Here is a 19,088-nt window from a genome sequence, read left to right on the forward strand (position 1 = left end):
TGCGGGAGGCAGCCCCCAGGCAAGAGTATGTATGCCACAGCCACAAGGTACAATACCCTGGAAAAACCCTGGATGAGCCCACTGCACACATCAAAATATTGTGGCTATAAACTATTGCCTGTTAAGGCCTGGACTGTCCAAACTGGCACCAAGGCCCATATCAGTAGGATTTTGCACATATGGGAAAGGTCATCCATTGCAAATCATGGCAAATGCTAACCTGGCAAGCAAGAGCAGGATGAGTGAAATTCAAACAATATAAGGAGGTTACTTGTGAATTTAAGGCACTGATACCAGATCATAGCACCAATCTGGGTTTCCAAATGTTTCTTTGCATTTCTGTAACTCTTTAGAGTAGCATTTCGCACTTTTGTGGTTGTCCTCACTTTATTCCTCTCACAGAGTAACATCCCATGGCCTCTCCACTGCTGGTACATCACTGATGAATCCCATAAAAATATTCAGGCACGAATATGGAGAAATATTCAGGCATGAATATGGAGAGATATGAAGAAACTTTGACTTCTTTGGAATTTATACACTGAGAATAGTCCCAAAAATGACTGAAATGGTCTGAAAAAACAGAAGGCAATTGCTAACTGATACAAAACTTTTCCTATTGGAAATTCTGAAGAATCTGACCTGCACACAAATATTCAGGAACAAATTCTAATTTCAGTCACAGAGCTTCTCTCATCTCCTCGTCCAAGCAAAAGCTGCACCCTGTCAAGTTGGTATCTCCAAGTATATCTCTTACATTACGTTCAACAAGTTCTAACAGAGCTCTAGCAGAACCATGCCAGCCTCATCCTTTCTTTTTCATTTAGGCTGTTCGCTCAGTCTGTCACTTATGTCTGTAAAGGGTGGCAAAACTTCGACCCAGACTTCTCTTTAGGTTTCCACTTCCAGGTTACCCCATCTACCCTTCCAAACCTTTTACAACCTATGTCCATCCTATTTAAACCCTTGTTCTTGTATTGATTTATATTTCCATGAATTCTCACAATTTCTCTAATTACAGGGAGACACTACCCATGAACATTTTCAAAAGTACATCAGTCTCCTTGCTCAGAGCTCCACTCACATTTCTGATACCTACAGTCAGAAACTACATGTTGAGATATCCTGAAGCTGCTTTGCATCACATTGTCTCATTCCTATTCAAACTGCCTCAGGGTCACAGCAAGAGTATTCATCACCTCTCCTTCCCCTTATCTTCATTCTAAAAAATCTATGGGAAAAGTATCCTCTAACTTATGACTTGCATTTTAATTCTCAATAGGAACTGGTCGATACTGTGGCAATATACATAAAAATTGACAAAGAGGTGACTGGAAATAAAATGTGGTGTTTTATACTGGAATTTTCAACCGAAGACCTCTGAATCTCAAACATAAATATCTAGTAGATAATGCTGGTTTGCATCTTGGACAGTTACCAGACTATCCAAATATTCAGGTAACTTAGGGATAAATTAAACCGACTAAAAATAGCTGGAATAAACCAGGTAAAAATACGTTTTTAGCAAATTAAAATGTGAATACATTTCATATTTATTTCAAGTTAGAAGTGACTATTAAATCACAAAACGTTCTACTTATCTCTACATTATGCTATAATGTATATATATATGTGTATATATATATGCATATATATGCTATACATGCATATATATGCTATACATATATATATATATCTGTTTAGATTTCACATGCCTGTAAACTATTTTCAATGTTCTGTATAAACAAATGCAATTGGTGACTATTCCAATCTGTCAGTATCTCACACACAGGCAGGAATGTAAACTACAATTTTCTATAATTCGCCATTAAAATAGTGAAAAAATATTTTAAAATTGCAGGTATTTTTATCATGTCCAGTAATTAACACTTGCACATGTCAGACTATTACTTCCAACACACTATCAAAGACAGCTGTATAAAAGGCTTGATGCTGCATGACCTTGGGGTGTGATCTGATCAGATCTCTGAAAGCCAGCAGGGCTGGCCTCCGTCAGAACTTGACTGGGTGACTTCAAAGGAATACCAGGTGCAATACAAAACAATCCTGTTGGCTCAGTATGTGACTGTTCTCTCAGCCTCGATAAATTAAACAGGTCCTAACACTGTCTCATGGGGTAAAACATGATGGGAGATGACAATTTGGGAGACTGAGACTAAAAGAAAAGTCCAAAATAATTTTATATGATTCTGTTTTGTTTTCAGATTGAGAAGATTAGCACTGACACAGAACCAAAGAACCAGTGAGGATGAAAGGCACCTCTTGAGATCATCTGGTCTAATTAACTTCCCTGTCCAGTCAGGGTCAGCTAAAGCAGGTTGCTCAGAACCTCATCCAGTCTGGCTTGAAATATCAGCAGAGAGGCAGACTTCACAACGTCTCTGGACAACTTATTCCAGTGTTTGACCACCATTACAATAAAACTGTGTCTTCTTCTGTCCAAATTTAATTTCATGGGGTTTTAATTTGTGCCCATTGGCTCTTGTCCTGTTAAAAAGCACCACTGAGAAAAGTCTGGCTCACTCTTCTTCTTCATTTCCTCATGAGGGATTTTGACATATTGACAAGATCACCTGAGCCTTCTCTTCTCCAGGCTGAACAGTCCAGCTGTCTCAGACTCTTACGAAAGATGTGCTAAGCCCTTCATCATCATCATCTTTACGGCCTTTCACTGAAGTCACTACAGTAAGTCCACATCTCTCTTGTGCTGGAGGAACCAAGCACAAGACCAGGCATCCAGGTGTGGCCTCATAAGTGCTGAGAAGAGGGCAAGAATCAGCTCCCTAAACCTGCTGGCAATAATTTTCTAATGCAATCCAGGCGGCTCTTGGCCTTCTTTGTGACAAGGGTGCTCTGCTGGTATACAGTCAGTTTGTTGTTTACCATGAGTCCCAGGTCCTTCTCTGCAGAGCTGCCTTCCAGCTGTCACCCCTCAGGGGTTGTCACTCACCAGGAGCAGGACTTTGCACTTCCCTTCATTGAAATGCATAACGCAAAACTTGTTTTCCTCCTCAGGTCGCTTGCCAGATTCACCTCCAGGTTGGCCTTGGCTTTCCTATACTTACCCCTGCAAGATCAGACAGCAGCTTAAACTTCTCCTGGGTCATTTGCCTCTTCTACATCTCTTATACACTTCCTTTTTATGTCTGAGTTCTGTTACAAGTTTCTTGATAATCCATGCCAGCCTCCAGTCACCTGGTTACCAACTTGTCAGTAGGGACCTTTCCTGAGCTTGTAGGATGTGATCTCCTCCTCCTCTGCCATCAGTTCTTCCTTGTTTCTAAGTATGAGCTACAGCAGAGCACCTTCTCTTGCTTGCTCCTTGATCACTTGGGTCAGGATGTTGTCAAAGCACTGCAGAAATCTTACAGATTGCTTGAGCCCTGCTGTGCTGTTCTTTCAGCAGATACCAGCTATTGATATATTACATACGGACTTCCAGTCTCCTAGTCTGAACTGTAAAGTTACTCTTTACTTCCATTCCTAATATCTGTCATATTTAGTAAAAAAATAACTGCACTTTGTACGCAAATACATGAAACTGTAAATGCATTAAGTCTTACAATATCCCAAGACACCATTTTACAGACAGAAAATTATTAAATCATTGAGAAAGAAACTTACAAAAGTTACCTTGAAACCTTTGGCACTGGTGGGAATTGTATGCAGGTATTTCTGGTCCCACCAAATCCTCCATTCATGAGATCATCTTCAGCTAAAAACCTAGTTTATAAAGCTTGGCTCCACACCCAAAACATTGGAATGTTCTAATTTAGGGTTCAATACAACCAACTTCAAAGTTCAGCACAGAGATAAAACCTTTCTCAGTGTTTAAATATCCACAGAGCATTTGGACTTAGGAGCTTAGCCCAGAACTAATTCAAACAACATTTAATTTAAGGCAAATGCACTAAAAGAAGGTAAATTGAAAAAGACTCCCTTCTGTGTTTATTTCTCATAAAGACTAATGCTTACACACCCTGATTAAATGCAGACACTCAAATCTGCAACAAGTATGCTAAGGACACTCACGTGTGGTTTCCGTTCCCCGGAGGCCCTCACTCGCAGCATTGGAGTAGATTGCAAATACAGCTATCTGGTACTCAGTTAAAGACATCAGGTTTTTCAGAACTGCTGTTGATACACTTCCATCCACCACAACCTGTTTAAAAGAAAATTTAACTAAATATGCATAAAGCAAACAAACTATAACCATCGCATCACTCAATCCCTCTTTCATCCAATTTTTGCACTGTATTTAAGTTCAGTTCATGCTCCATTTATATACAGTAAAGTGTCTGAAAAAAACAGCAACCTTATAAATAGTCAAAATGTTTATCTGATATAAATAGCCATTTGGAACAAAGGAAGATCTTAGCTGAATAAAGTTTATCAGATACAGTTTAAGAGTGTGTATGTGGCACTTTTTGATATAATGTTATCATAAATATTCCTTTAGTACCACATATATATATACACACACATAGAGTACTCCAAAATTACATCAATACATATCCGTCCTAAACAAGTTTCTAGCACAAAATGAAACAAAATATAATTGTAGTTAAATCCTTTTGCTCTTCTACCTTTCCATTCAATTCGATAAGTTGTCAGCTGAAGTCAAAAGCTTGTTCCACTGCTTTTTTTCCCATCTCCAAAATGCTGAAGTCTATCCAAATAAACAACTCTCTCCAAATTTTCACTGACCAATTGTAGATGTCCCAAAACACACACCCCCATATCATCTTCCTTTTATGAATGATTTTTTTCTTAGAATTGAAATCTGGCTTATCATCAACTCCTACCTCTTCTGTTCCTGTAAACAGAATGGTGCAGGGGGTGTCTGTAGAACTGTTTCAAGTAATCATATGTGTAACAAAAAATGCAGGCACTTCACCCTACCCCCTGAAAGTGCTTATTATTATAGCACATTTACTTTAAATTGTATGACAGACACATAGCCTAGCTACTACCTAACCTTCGTCCCCATCCAGCGTGACCAGCCTCCTTTCTGGAGCCCACAGAGGGAATTTCAGGGTGGATTTAAAATAAGACCATGGGTTTCCTGTCTGGTTAGTTGCCCTGTTGCATTAAAAATTTCCTCCTATTACCTCTTCTGGCTGTCCTCCTCGAGTGGGGTAGTACACAACCCTGTATTTTTCCACTTTGCCAGGTGCATGGGTCCAGCTAACCCGGAAGCCTCTAGCTGTTACATCAGACGTGACCAAATCTGAAGGAGTCCCAAGAGAAGCAATCGTTCCTAGGTTGGAGGAAATGCACACTTTTATTCCCTTCTGCATAATAGTTACTTGGTTTGTTATATTTGCTGAAGCTATAAATATTGTTCCTCATCAGAAAATCAAAAAATTGGTACACTTCTTTAGGCTATTCTCAATGGAAACAAAGAAGTAATAATGAGTACTGCACATGGAGTTTCACTGGGACTAAGCCTCCTGGTCTTTCATAAACCTTTATACGAAAAAGACAAAAATACAACACTAAGCCTTCCTCCTTCTTCCCATCACTATTTCCAGACCTTTCTGTTGTGGATTTTCTGTCAGGTTGCTTTCCTCCCAGTCATGAAAAACATACAAGTACATATACAGCTGTGATCTCCTGTGCTCCTCAGCAGGTTGGAAACTGATACTGCCTGAAGAGACACAGTGAACAGTCATCTCCTCTGGCAATCATTCTTTTCCACAAAGAGGTCTCATCTATCCATGGTTTTTCCATTCTCTCCTGCTCAAGAGAGCCTTTCCTACTGATATATATTGCATGTATCTATATATTATATTGAATATATATAATATATATTTTTATATAAAATCTTCCATATATCCATATATATTATGAGAGAGAGAGAATCACTCAGCATTTCTGTGATAATAAGGAATCACAAACCAATAAATAGAAACAAAATTCACTGAAACCTTTCAGAAAGAAAGGCCTCACAGGTAGGACTATATCTGGCAAATTGCAACATTTTTTCATAGCCATTTCTTCTTTTCAGAAAAGAAAATAATTGTAGTCAGAGGAGGCATTTTCATATAAGAACAATTTTCTTCACTGCCATCTTTTCCTGTGAACCAAAATATATTTTTTGTGTGTTTAATAAGAAAAAGAAAAAAAAAATTCATCAAGAGGAACAGACAAAGCAATCTAAACAGTTGAAACTGTTGAGTACTTATGAGACAATAAAAACATTAAGTTAGGAGATGGAAAGCACAGCATGAACGTAACAATTCCATGTGCAGCTGTTAAACTAATTCATCCCCAAAACTCTGTATTACAGAAAGATTTCCTTACCCACCACTTGGAAATAGTTACAGCAGAAAGACTGTACATTTTAAATTTTTTTTATACTACCAAATACCATAATATTTACCTCTACTAAAGACAGAGAGCAAAAGGTCAGAGATATCTAAGCAAGAATAAAAGATAGCTAGGAAGATAACTTCCCTGACAATGTACTTTCTTGCAAGAAAAAGCATTTATTGCATGAGTCTAGTGCCAGAAGCCAGCCTAGAACTGCAGGTATTTGATTTGCAGCTCTACATTCATCATAAGTTACATTAAATTTTGTTTCTGTTCACCTTTGATTTCCTTTTCCTGTTCCTCTACTCGTGAGCACACTGTTCTGGTAAGACCTTCAACAATGGTATGCATGAAGTTAAAGTCAGCCACATTGTAGACATGTGTGCTGTCAGGCTCAGAGGCAATCTCTTTGAGTTCATTTATATCTGCATTCTTTACACCTTTTATTGGAAAGAAAAATAAAGAAAATATTTGCAATTAAAAAGAAAAAATCTTGTTTACACAGGGATTGATAAAAAATTACTAATATCCAAATCTATTTGTTTTAATGACCAACTACAAATTGCTCTGTTTTTAGAATGTCAATTCAATATGTTAATTTCTGCCAGCATAAGTGGAATTTTTCAGCCGTCTCATGAAAATGTAGCATCCACGTATACTGCTAAATTCCAGTTATAGCAGCAATGTTATGAGCAATGCTTATAAAAGATACAAATTAATGATGATATTTATTGGATACAGGCAGAAAAGAACACTTCCTTAGTACAGACAGCAACTGATACAAATACTCCAGAGTACAATGGGACATGTACATGGATATGGCAGAATACACACCAATAGCAAACAGCTCAATGCCAGCGTCTCGTAGGTTTTTAGCGGGAGGGATAACATCATCTTGGGACTTCCCATCAGTGATCAGTATCCCAATTTTAGATACTCCAGGTCTTGCGCCTGCCTCAGGCTTAAAGCTGTTTTCCAAAATGTAAGTTAAGGCAAGACCTACAAAAGAAAACATTTTAAAAGACTTTTAGAGAGGAAAATGTCCATTAATTTTGCAAATATCACAGTGTTTGTCTACTCAATTTTAAAATTCTGATTAAGAATAAGTATAAAAGAAGAATTTATTTACTGAGAAATTAAATTCCAACAAGCAGCCTAAACTATAGAGAAGCTGAAATTTATTTTTAGCAGCCTTTGATCAATCAATGTATCTTAAACTGGCTATGAAAACCTAAATTGATCTTCCTGCAAATGCATCATCTTTTTTTTCTTACTCTACCAAGTCCTACCAAGTTAGAACAGGAAGTTCCTTCTCCTTCTACCTACATTGCTTATATGAAAGCACATGCTCTGGATAGCTTAGTAAATCTCCCATGCTACAGATAGCCTTACTTTTGTTTGTTTGTTTATTCTTTCTGATTTACAAGCTGGAAAAAAATCTTTATTTAAGCTTAGGGAGAATCTGATTTTAATAAATGCTAATTATTTAAAGGGAAAGAAGAACAACAGCTCCACGACAAACTTACATATCACAATGAGATCCTGTCTGAAAACTTGTTTAAGTCTCCCACAGAAAAGGTTTCTAACTCACTTTCTTCTAACATCCATATAAAATAATTTAGATAATTTACTACTTCCTACCACCCAGTAATCTCATTCCTAGAATCATACTAGGGTTTTCTGTCCTTTGTCCCACTGTAATCACTTCTTCTACCAAAATATAGGCTGTTGCTCATTGTTTCTCCCATTCTTTCCCAGCCAGAAAAAAAAAAAATTAAAAAGGCAGCAATTCACTTAAAGCCATGTCTGGGTCTTCGGATATATCATTCCAACATTACTAACTGCTGCTTTGATGACACTGGAATTGTATTCAGAGACTGTATTTTTCCCAGGTTGTCAGGCCTCCCCGCTTTATCCATCACTAAGTGTGTCTGGGGCTTCAGTGCTTTAACTACTAAAAGGTCAATGGAAATCTAAAAGCCCCAGGTGGTCATTTGTAAAGTTAGTATACCAGTTGTCAAATATTGAAACAATATTCTTTCCGTTTCCAGAATAAAGCTCTGTGCATGAACATCATAAATGGATTTTGCATTTTATTCCTAGTAGACAAGAGATTTTACTTACAGCACAGAGCGTTATGTACACTTTGTTTTATGAAACCCTGTCCTGATTCCCAGGGAAATCAATGAACAAGCGCTTCAGAAAAGACTTAACTGACACTGGATAAAGCCATTGGCAAGCTGCAAAACCCCTATCCTTTCTACCCTTCATAATAAGCACTGACAGTTTTTAGTCTGTACAGCAGAATATGGTTTTTAATAAAAGGCAAAAGCCAAAACATACACAGTACCTGTTAACGTATTCCCTCCCTTATACGGCAGATTACGGACTGCATCCAAAACAGCATCCTTTGTGCCATAGGCATTCAAGTGCCACTCAATTCGGGGATCACCACTGTACTGTGCAAGACCTAAAGAACCAGAAATTAAGGTAATCCATCAGATAATAAAGCAGGTTTTTTTTCAAGTATGCACACTTTATGTACTTGGTTACCAGTATCTTACCACAATTAGCTTACTGCAAGTAGCTTTGCTACCATATTAGAAAAACTGCATTGGTTGACAACAAAAAAATAGTATGAAGTTGTTCTGCGTGACAACTCCTCAATTAACTTTCAAAGCCTTTTTCTCAAGTGATAATTAAATGAAAAGAAATACACAACTTTTTCAGAGTTACTAACATTTCAAGAATTTCTTTTTTAAAGAACAATTTTACTTAATATACCTTTGAACAGCAGCAGATCAGAAATATAACATTTCAGCCAGTTTAAAGCACAAGAAAAACCATCCATTGGCACATTCTGCCTGCAAAAATTAAACTGCAAGTGCTTGACGCTATTGCTGACTGAAGTCAGTAAGACTGTTTCCACTGGTTTTTTTTCCACTGACATTGCATTAGAGTTTACCTAAGCTGAGGATCACAGTAAACTGTGAGGAATTAATACTACAAACATTCCAGCAGCATTACTCTGATGATAGAAATGCTAGTTCCAGATGAGGATGAATCTTGCACAAAAATAGTAGCACTATGCTGTTAACTATCCTGAAATGATAACATCTTTATGTTGCTACAGAAACGTTAGGAAGAAAGTGTGGCACCTTACCTACTCTTGTTTTCTCAGATCCCACATTGAAAGCAGAAACCAGGTTTTCCAGGAACAGTCGAACGAGCCTGAAATTGAATCTGCCAATACTCCAAGAACCATCTACTAGTATCACAATATCTGCAATTGCTGGAGTTTTACAGGTAAACAGGCTGCCTGTAAATCATTAAAATTAAACCAATATTATTAATTCAACAATAAAATTGTAACTCAATAAATATATGCCTTCCTCCTGCCACCATCTTGATAATTAAAGCTTTCTTCCATGGTCAAAGTGATAAATAAGCAAAATTACTAAATGTGCTTATTCAAACTTCAGTTATAGAATAGTCTGGCCATTATCTACTTCAGTTCTTTCATTAGGGTGTTCAAAATTACTTTTGGGAGGCCTATGAAAAGAAATTCTTCTTCTAAAAATACTCAAGAAAGAAAAAAATTAACTGTCATATAGAACCAAACCAACAGTTCATTTTCATTCCCAATGTACATATACAATTTCAGTCCCAGTACACAGTGCATGACATTTAGCCTTAGGCACAGACAATGCAGAGAGAGCTACCTAGAGATGCAGACATATAAAAGATGTTATCAAGGCCCCTTTTACAGTCAACAGAGAAAACCAGGTGTCTCCATACATCTCAAAAGCCCCACAGAAAACCACTAGGCACCACTGTGGACTTGTAAAGCTAGAAGTGAATCTCACCCCTGGGAGTCAAGCAAAACTGAAGGTCAATTGAAAATGCTGTATTAAACCTAAGTAGGAGGCACTCAATAGAGCAGAGGTAAAATGCAAAGACCTCAGATTCAGTGTCTATGAGAATGAGCGTGAGAATGAAGCTTTAGTCTTACAGATAAATGGAAAACACAAAAATACAAGATTTAAAAAAAAAAGAAAACAACAACAACAAAAAAACCAAACAACAGAAAAGATCTTATGAGAATTAGCAGAAGTACAGATCAATGGTCTCTAAGGTTTAACTAATCAATGGGGAAATCAGAGGAAAGGGAAGTAAAGATTAGACACAAATTGCACAATAAGCCAACTGAGAAGCCTAAATGCAAGTGCCACATTCAGTTTGAGAAAACACCAGGAAGGAAAGTAAGGGAATGCAAAAGGTTTTCAGAACCTCAGACAGAATTGCCATATTCCACAGAAGTGGATTTGTGACTGTGAAATTAAGGTTGCTGAAACAGTGGACTCATATTGTAGGGACAGAAACAAAGGAATGATGTTATACAGATGTAAGAAGATCTTATGTTTGAAGTACAAAAATAGCAAACTCACCACCAGATTGGCTATAGAATAAGGAGGGAAATAGGAAAGACAAAGCAAAGCAGGTATAGTAGAAAAGGTATGATGCATCACAAACCATTTAGGGATAAAAATCATGTCCCTGAATACAATAAAAAACAAACACAGATTAGTGAATTAAGCTGCAGCCCAGCTTTTATCAACATTTTTTTCAGAATCCACTGTATAAGTTATTTCACAAAGAATACTAACACCTAACATCGTACTGACAGGAATCACCAAGTACAATGCCAGAAATAAACTGATTTGAGCAGAGATGTTCAGCAACTAAGTAAGTAATTCAGTGAGAAATTATCTAAAAGGTGCTTGCAATAGCTCCCAAGAAACTCTCCTGATACACAGAGGAAATAAAACACATGGTTAGCAACTTAAAACTTTCACAACAATTAATGACAAAATTTTCATTAAATACAAAATTAAAATCTCCCAGTCAAAAACAATCTGATGTGCAGAAGGAGTTCAATTGGTATTAGTAATAATTAAGGGTTAGATTCATACTGTAGTGTAAATCCACTGAGCATTAAACCCAATCCATAAAGTTAATGTCTTAAACGTGTACTACAAATGTTTTTAGATGAACAGGGAACATTTCCTACGTGCAGCTAGCAGTGCAGAGTAAGTTCTAAACACATGACAAAAATTCCACTTACAAAGATGCCAAAGCAAATATTTTATTTTAGCTTTTACAGTACAAGACAACACTATTTTAATTGGCAACACATTTTAATGTATTGACACTGGGGAGCATTTAGTAAGCATCAGAAAAATGATCTTAAATTGGAAGATAAATCCAAAAGAGGTCCAATCTTTATGTCACTAAGTCAAAACTTCCCTTGATTTCAGTGGGAGTGGAATCTGTTCTGTGATTTAATAGGAATCTACTAGTCATGGCAAAATTAATGTTTTAAATACCTTTGCCAAATAAACTTCCTGCTCATCAGTCTGCATTACTTGCAGTATCTGTCTTCCATTAACACGCAGTTCATTTGTGCCATTCTCACACTGGCCATGATTAGTGTTGCAAGCTTCAAAAGAACTACTGGCAAAGTAAAATGCTACTCAATACCAGAAAGAATGAAAGCACAGGACCCCTGATTCAAATCCAAGCAGCTGTACAATAGCACAGATGTACCTTTTCAGTGTTATCCCAGCAGTTTAATTATATAGCCTAAAGAGGATAACAGGATTTCTGTGGCTGTATTTTCCTTCTCTACTTCTAAAATCTTGTGCTGAGTATGAAACCAGAGTTATTACCCTGGGTAATATTTCATATCATTTCATATCAACAAGTTTTGCCTATAAGGCTTCTTTATTCCTGTAGCGATGGCTTTGTAGTGAAAGCTTTTATTGGTTTTAGTAAATCCATACAGTGAAGCAAAATCCAAAGAATAAAGAAAACAATAACAACATTCCTTTCAATGTTTTATTTCCACATCATCAGATCAATGCAAATAGTATAATTCAATTATTTTTTGTTAAAGAAACATGTGGTTTGATCCAAGATTGTACTGCAAGGTCACAGTGTGAAAATTTGTTTCGTTCTTCGTTGGTAGGAGATACTTGTTGAATCTTTTCTGCATAAAACATTTAGGTTTTGTTACTTCTGTACACCCACTATTTTGCTTATGTTTTCTCCTTGTTGTACTTAATAGAATTGTAGAAAGTTCCCTAAAAGGGAATAAACAACAGTGAGATATTAAACAGAATAATGCGGTGATAGAAATCTTTAAAACCTGATAGGAACACAAACACCACTACATCCTAGTTAATAAAGTTAGTCTAAAAGACACAGTGTGTAGCAAATAATTTCTGCACCCCGCTGTGCTTAGCCAGTTTCCACTGCCTGTTCTTGCAAATGTCTTTTTCAATAATCTTTCCATACAACAATACATGATCATGAATTCCTGTTTGAGGGTAATTTTGAACATTTTGACTATCTACACAATTTCAATAGCCAATTTTCCCAACAACCTTTCTTAAAGGAGGATGACAGCATATCATTCCATATAATAAAGCTTCTAGCACTCACTGTTTTAGTCTACTACAAGGTTCAGTAGTGTGATCAGGTCCAACAGTGTGCTTATTTCCCTTTTACTCGGTCATCAAGAAAAGAGTAGTGACATAGAAGGTCCCATTTCCCTCTGAGTTATGTGGTACCCACCAGTTTCAGAAGCAGGACAGTAGGGAAGAGACCAGTTACCAAATTTTGTATCATGTTTCCTAATGTTATATAGAAAGTATTATTCTGCTTCAAGTGCTGCATTCCACAATAAACAGTAACAGAGCCTGTGGTCTTTAGGTAAGCAGAAATAACAGAATTGCACATATTGTAAAGTCAGAATAACAGCCTATATATTTTACACCAGCAACTGTCTTCAGTTCACCCACTTAAAATTGGTGGAGAATTTTTATGGGGAGAAAGTAAAATATTAATGCACTTTCAGTAACAAATTTACAATCTTCCTAGCACTACTTGGCAGAAGGAACTTGCCACTCTGCCAGAAAGCTAACTGAGGAGGAAGGGACTTGGTCTGCTCATTTCTGCTTTCCACAGAAGGAGGCATAGGCTCAAAATTTCACCTTCAAAGGCTCCAGCATAGAGCTAAAGGCTACCAGCAACATTTTAGGGCAAGGTATTTGTACAAAACCTGCTTCAGTACCGCCAAAAATCAAATCATCATCAAGAATTTTGGTTCCTTTGTTTCAGGGAAATTTTTCAAAGAAGAGACACCATTGAAAGTTTTGCATCTACCAAATGAAGTTTCCTGGTTTTGATTCCTCAAGCCCCCAGACACTGACGTTGATTTGCTGGTACTTCCAATATGCAAGTGCTACAGCACTCTCAAGGTCATGTCAAAATTGGCTGAGAGTGAAGCCAATGATGGCAATGCCAACAGAAAGATCCAGACAGAACTTTCTGGGATAGAGGGAGTGTTATTGGAGCCTGGAAAATATGACCCTTAAGTCATCCATTGAAGGGAATGGAGTGCAGAGACCTGAGAGAAGCTCTGTGTGGGGGCTGCACAGAACACAGCAGGCTTGACAAGCTCCTGGAAACACTGACCACTTCTCCACGGCTGCACTCCTTACCTGAAGCTACTCTTCCACACACGCGTTGTGAGCAAGTGAGCAATGTCAAAAACAGAAGTTCAACCAAAAAAACCTGAGAGCCTTACAGACATAGAAATACAAAACCATGATTTTTAATCTAGAGTAGGGTTCTTTGACTCTTGGGGTTAATACTACTACTCTTTGAAAGTTCCTTGAAAGGCAAAGGGAGAAGCAGCAAATACAGACACTGCCACACAGGAGGACCCAATGCTTTAGACAAACCAGTTCAATTTGCATGCAGTTATGATATGTTTTGCAGAAACACATTTGATATTTTGCCTCCCCTTGGTATGAAACTGTTCTCATTTTCAAGAGCCAAAACACACACTTCTTCTGCTAGAAGTTAAGACTATAATTCTTTCTGAGTCTGCAATATGTCGTTTCCTTTCTTACTCCCTGTCACAGTGGAAAGTCAAATAATATATGTGGAAGGAGAGGAAGAAAGTTCAAGTAGAGGTCAGTAATAATACTGTATGAATAGAAGACTCATTCATGGGATAACAAAGCACAAAAGGCAAGAAGTTTGATGACAGCAGTGAGTGAAAAATACCTTGTGAATAAAGCATGAATGACAGAGAACAGCCAGTCCTCCAGAGCGATTGACAGCACCACACTGAGCAGAAGCACCACTGAGGACAAGGGCAATATAAATCCCCATCAGTAAAATGTCACTTTTTAAAAAAGGGTTAAAAAAATAAAAGGATGTGAGGCAGTGTCCAGCTCCAAAATTCAGCAACTCACTAGTCCACACTTCTGACATTGGTATTACTGCTCTGTGCTGGTGATATCATCCTTGCACTTGGACCTCAGTTTAACACATCCCATATGTCAGGGCTATGGAGCAGACAAATGCATACAGCATAACTGCTGTTCTTTAAACTAGATCCAAACACAGCTTGAATTTGAAGGACTCAAATGTTGGAACATCATTAGGTTTAAAGAGCAGCCCAAGAAGGTTAGAAGTTTGTCCCTAGGCCCTAGGAAAAAAAAAACCAGCCAGCTTTTTTCCATGTGCCTTATTGCTCTCCAGGAAACTAACATAGCCCAACTGGCAAGCCTACAAATTTCTTATTTGGTGGAGTTGGAATATTAAGATTTACTGAATGTGTTGTGTCTAATCACGTCACATTTGACTGTGAATGATGTAGTTCAAAAATATTGCTGCTTCCAAAAAGTACACAGCAGTAATGAAATGCTATTTATAGCATACCTTCTGAATTTAAGGCCACAAAACCAATCAAAGCACTAGCTGATAACACATCAATTGCCTATATATATACTGGTGATAATTCTCAAGTGTGAGAGAAGGAAGCATAGAGCCATTTTCTATGCACTTTTCCATACACACTCAATGACAGTTGTATTTCTGCAGTAAGTAGCTACTAGTTTAGAAAAACTTCTAGAACTTTCTTTCTAATTGAACTTTTTAATTTGAGAGACAAAAAAAGAAGTAACTATGAAAGAAAGTGCTGATGTCTCCTCACAGACCATTGTTGATTGATAGCACTGAAGAACCTGGTCTGCAGCAGCTTACCAAACAGCAATACTAAACACTCCTGGTCTGTGTACCTAGACAGAAAAATATGTTTTAAAATCCCCCCAGGCGTAAACAGAGAGTTTAAAACATTTGTTTTAATTTCTTTTCCAACAGGCAACATGTCAACACAGAACAAAGCATGCTGCTGAAGTCTTTCCTGAACCTGAAGCTCAACATGGCAATATACTGTGTCCATTTAGCCACGATTTACACTGAAGATGATCTGCAGTCGTTCTGTAAAGTACATAAAACCTAAGAAACTCTTCTGCAGATTATAGTGATAATTCTCTGCTTCTCTTTCCTCTCAGTTCTGCATCTAAGTGCATGAATGTTTTAAATTAAACAGCTGTCTCAAGGTCTAAATTACTTTTCAAGACAGAAAACTGTATTTCTTATTGATATGGTCATACTTATCCACCATTCCTATGTGACAAATATGCTAGGATTTAAAAGGCTTATTTCTCCCATTTCTTTAGTAAGGTATGAAATCCCTGACACAGTTTTCTTTGGCTATCTAGAATATAGTTAATCAGGGCACTTCAGACAAAAGCGGTACTCAGAAATCCTCCACATTAATTAAGGTGTATGTCTAAATTCCTCTAAACCATGATAAAGAACTCGTCTGTGCCTGAGCTTGTAACACAACAGGTAAAGTAATGGAAAAGAGCCTGCTTAGAGAACAGGCTGCATACCTATGAAAGTAGTTAACACAGAACTAATTAGAAATTAGTTGAAAAACAAACTGCTACAGCACTGTAAAATTACAGCTCAGCATTATGGATTTGGGTACATATGACTTTCTGGACAGTGTGTCTAGAAACAAAGCATTACAATTACAGTGCAGAAGAGTTCCAAATTCAAGGTCCTATATTACCTTCAAGCAGTTCTTGAAATAATGTTTTCATAATGTAACCAGTGTATATGCTTGTATAAATACAAATATGCAGTGATCTTTAGAAGCACCACTAATTTAGGATGTCACGTGTCAATCCACAAAAACTCAGGATGAAATTTGTGCCCTCCTGAATGTAGCTGGTATAGAATTAGCATTCTCTAATTAGCAGAGATGTCTGAGAAATCTCAGCTTCCAGAATCACAGGGTACTGGAAGTGGGAAGGGACCTCTTGAGTTTAGTCAAACCGCCCTAATCAGAGCATGGGCAACAACAGCGGATTGCTCTGGACCATGTCGAGTCAGGTTAAAGAGTCTCCAAGATAAAGACTCCACCACCTGAGTCTTTAAAACAGAAACTCCAGTGTTTTATTGTCGTTGTTGGGGTGGTCATGACACACACAGATAGTGCCTCTTTCAAGGGCCAAAAAGCCATTTATTAAACAAAGCAGCCTCTTTTTTGTATGTTATCATTCGTGTTGCAGATTCATTGGCTGCTAAACTACTACAATAGACTCATTGGCTATTACTAACTACAATATACTACCATTGGCTACCTATAGCATAAGCATTCAAGCATTCAGAAAAATAACACGTGCAGATGTGTTGCTGTTTTTCTCCTTCTGTGGTTTAACTCTCTTGTTTCTGTTGATACTACATTCTCACGGGTAAGAACTAATTGTTTTTCTTCTCATGGACTTTTCTCACAGTCCTTCTCTAGCCAAAGTGACAGGCCTGAGCCATAATTTCACAAAAGCAACAAGGCCTTCCTTTTATAAGGTTTTACTTAAATGCCACATTTTACCACCCTCATAGCAAAACAAGTGTTTTCTTTGATTAAATATAATTTACAGTTATTTTAGTTTGTGTCCACTGCCTATTGTCCTTTGACTGGACACCACTGAGAAGAATCTCTGCCTTCTTTACTCATTCCAGTGTGTATTTTTGCACACTGGAAAGATATCTCTCAAACCTGCTGTCCTCCAAGCTGAACACTCCAACTGTCTCAGCCTCTCCTCTTACGAAAGATGCTCCAAGCCTTCAGTCATCTTCATGGCCCTTCCAAGGACTCATTTCAGTAAGTCCATGTCTTTCTTCTACTGGGGAGCCAGACCAGCACCAGACACAGAATTCCAGATGTGGCTTCACCAAGGTTGGGCTGAGAGGAAAAATCACCTTCATCAACCTGCTAAACTTCCTTCCCAGTGTAGCCCAGGAGGCTGTTTGCCTTCTTTGTGACATGTGTCTTCTGCTGGCTTGTGGTCACCTGACTCCCAGGGCCTTTTCTGCCAAGCTCCATGCCAGCACGTGCTGGTGCCTGGGGTTATTCCTCCCCAGTGCAGGACTCTGTGCTTTCCCTTGCTGATCTGCCACAGTTTGACACCACCGCCCTGCCTATGCACTGAGTTAAATCTGGGAGTTGAGTTTGAAAGGTGTTGAGGGTATGGAGAGAAGAGATGAGGTATGAGTGGTACTTCACAGGCCACAGGAGCCACCATCCCTGTGCTCACAATTTACAGTTTTCCCTTTCTTTATCATACTAGAAAGATCAATGCAAAAGACCAGAAATTTCACCCCACATTTTTAACCACATAAACAAATCAAACCCAAGCAAAGACCCATCTGACACCAGCTTTATTTCTGAAATAGCTGTCTGCACCACTATGCAGCCCTAATTCTGCTAACTTTCCTGCATTAATGGAAACTAAATATACTCGGGCATCAAGCTAGTGCTGGCGTTCCACAGAAGCTCTTTTGAGTATTCCAGGAGAGCAGAGTACAAGAATACCATGTCTCTGGAGAATAATGAGCCAAAGACACAACACCAAACTCAGCAATCAGATAAGGAAACAGGACTGCCTCATTACATGCAGAGTAGTATGATCACTACAGTTAAACAGACAGGTGAGAAGCCCTTTGAGGTAGAAAACATGGTCCCCACAGCCAGGTAAGTTCCATTTTAGCTACTACCTGGCACCTTTTAACCAATGGACATATCTCAGCTGTTACACCAAGCCTTACTCAGGACACAGGGCACCAGGCAAAGGGTGCTGACCATGAGACAGCCCAGAACCAGAGTCCTGCATCAACAGACTCAGAATGGACATGAAGACCTCAGATTATGCAGTGAAGGTGGAAATTACCCTGAAATCATCTCTCCTCAGTACAAGCTCATGCATGCTGTTGAACAACAGATGAATGAGAGAGACTATGACACAAGATTCTCCCCCTCTCACAGGGGGAACAGTAAAAAACAGCCTTGAAAGGGAACTTGTACAGCAGACAACTAAAAACCAAAAATTTATCTTGTAGTTGTACTCAAGGCCATCTCACAATATCAAAACTTTAACCTTTTTCTCCCATTTTTGCGGACCATAGCAAAAAGCAAAGAAGATTCTTCATCAGGATATGCAAATCCATGATGAGTTTGCTGATGAATGCATCAATCCTTTATGATTACAGTGTTCCTACAAGAGGTTCTTGGTCTTGCACTTCAGGTTTTTTTTAATGTATCTGTCTGCTACTACCTCCCCAAAGCTTTTTTTGATTCTCCTTTCAAGGTTGCCATACAAGTTTAAAAAAGTAGCCAGAGTTTCAACTTGCTACTATGCAGCTTCAAAGACGAAGTACTGTGTTATATCAAAGACAAGCACCACTCATGATATTCCAAGATGCTTACCTAGAATATATGTAGTCCTGAGCAAGCCTACAGACTTCAGATTTTGAGAATTCCTGCT

The 19,088-nt window shown here is 38.1% G+C and overlaps 1 protein-coding gene across 1 annotated transcript in view; it reads right to left on the reverse strand.

Annotated features, from left to right (window-relative positions):
• Nucleotides 1–19,088, reverse strand: part of COL14A1 (collagen type XIV alpha 1 chain) — a 119,855-nt gene that overhangs the window by 70,173 nt on the left and 30,594 nt on the right. Inside the window, exons 7-12 of the mRNA XM_017746050.1 lie at nt 9,500–9,655; nt 8,687–8,806; nt 7,171–7,335; nt 6,615–6,776; nt 5,133–5,281; nt 4,054–4,183 (exon numbers count right to left, since the gene is read on the reverse strand). Of these exons, the coding sequence (XP_017601539.1) occupies nt 4,054–4,183; nt 5,133–5,281; nt 6,615–6,776; nt 7,171–7,335; nt 8,687–8,806; nt 9,500–9,655 (882 nt within the window). The remainder of the gene's footprint in view (nt 1–4,053; nt 4,184–5,132; nt 5,282–6,614; nt 6,777–7,170; nt 7,336–8,686; nt 8,807–9,499; nt 9,656–19,088) is intronic.

Source organism: Corvus brachyrhynchos, unplaced genomic scaffold, assembly GCF_000691975.1.
Source record: "Corvus brachyrhynchos isolate BGI_N302 unplaced genomic scaffold, ASM69197v1 scaffold28, whole genome shotgun sequence".
Classification (NCBI taxonomy): domain Eukaryota; kingdom Metazoa; phylum Chordata; class Aves; order Passeriformes; family Corvidae; genus Corvus; species Corvus brachyrhynchos.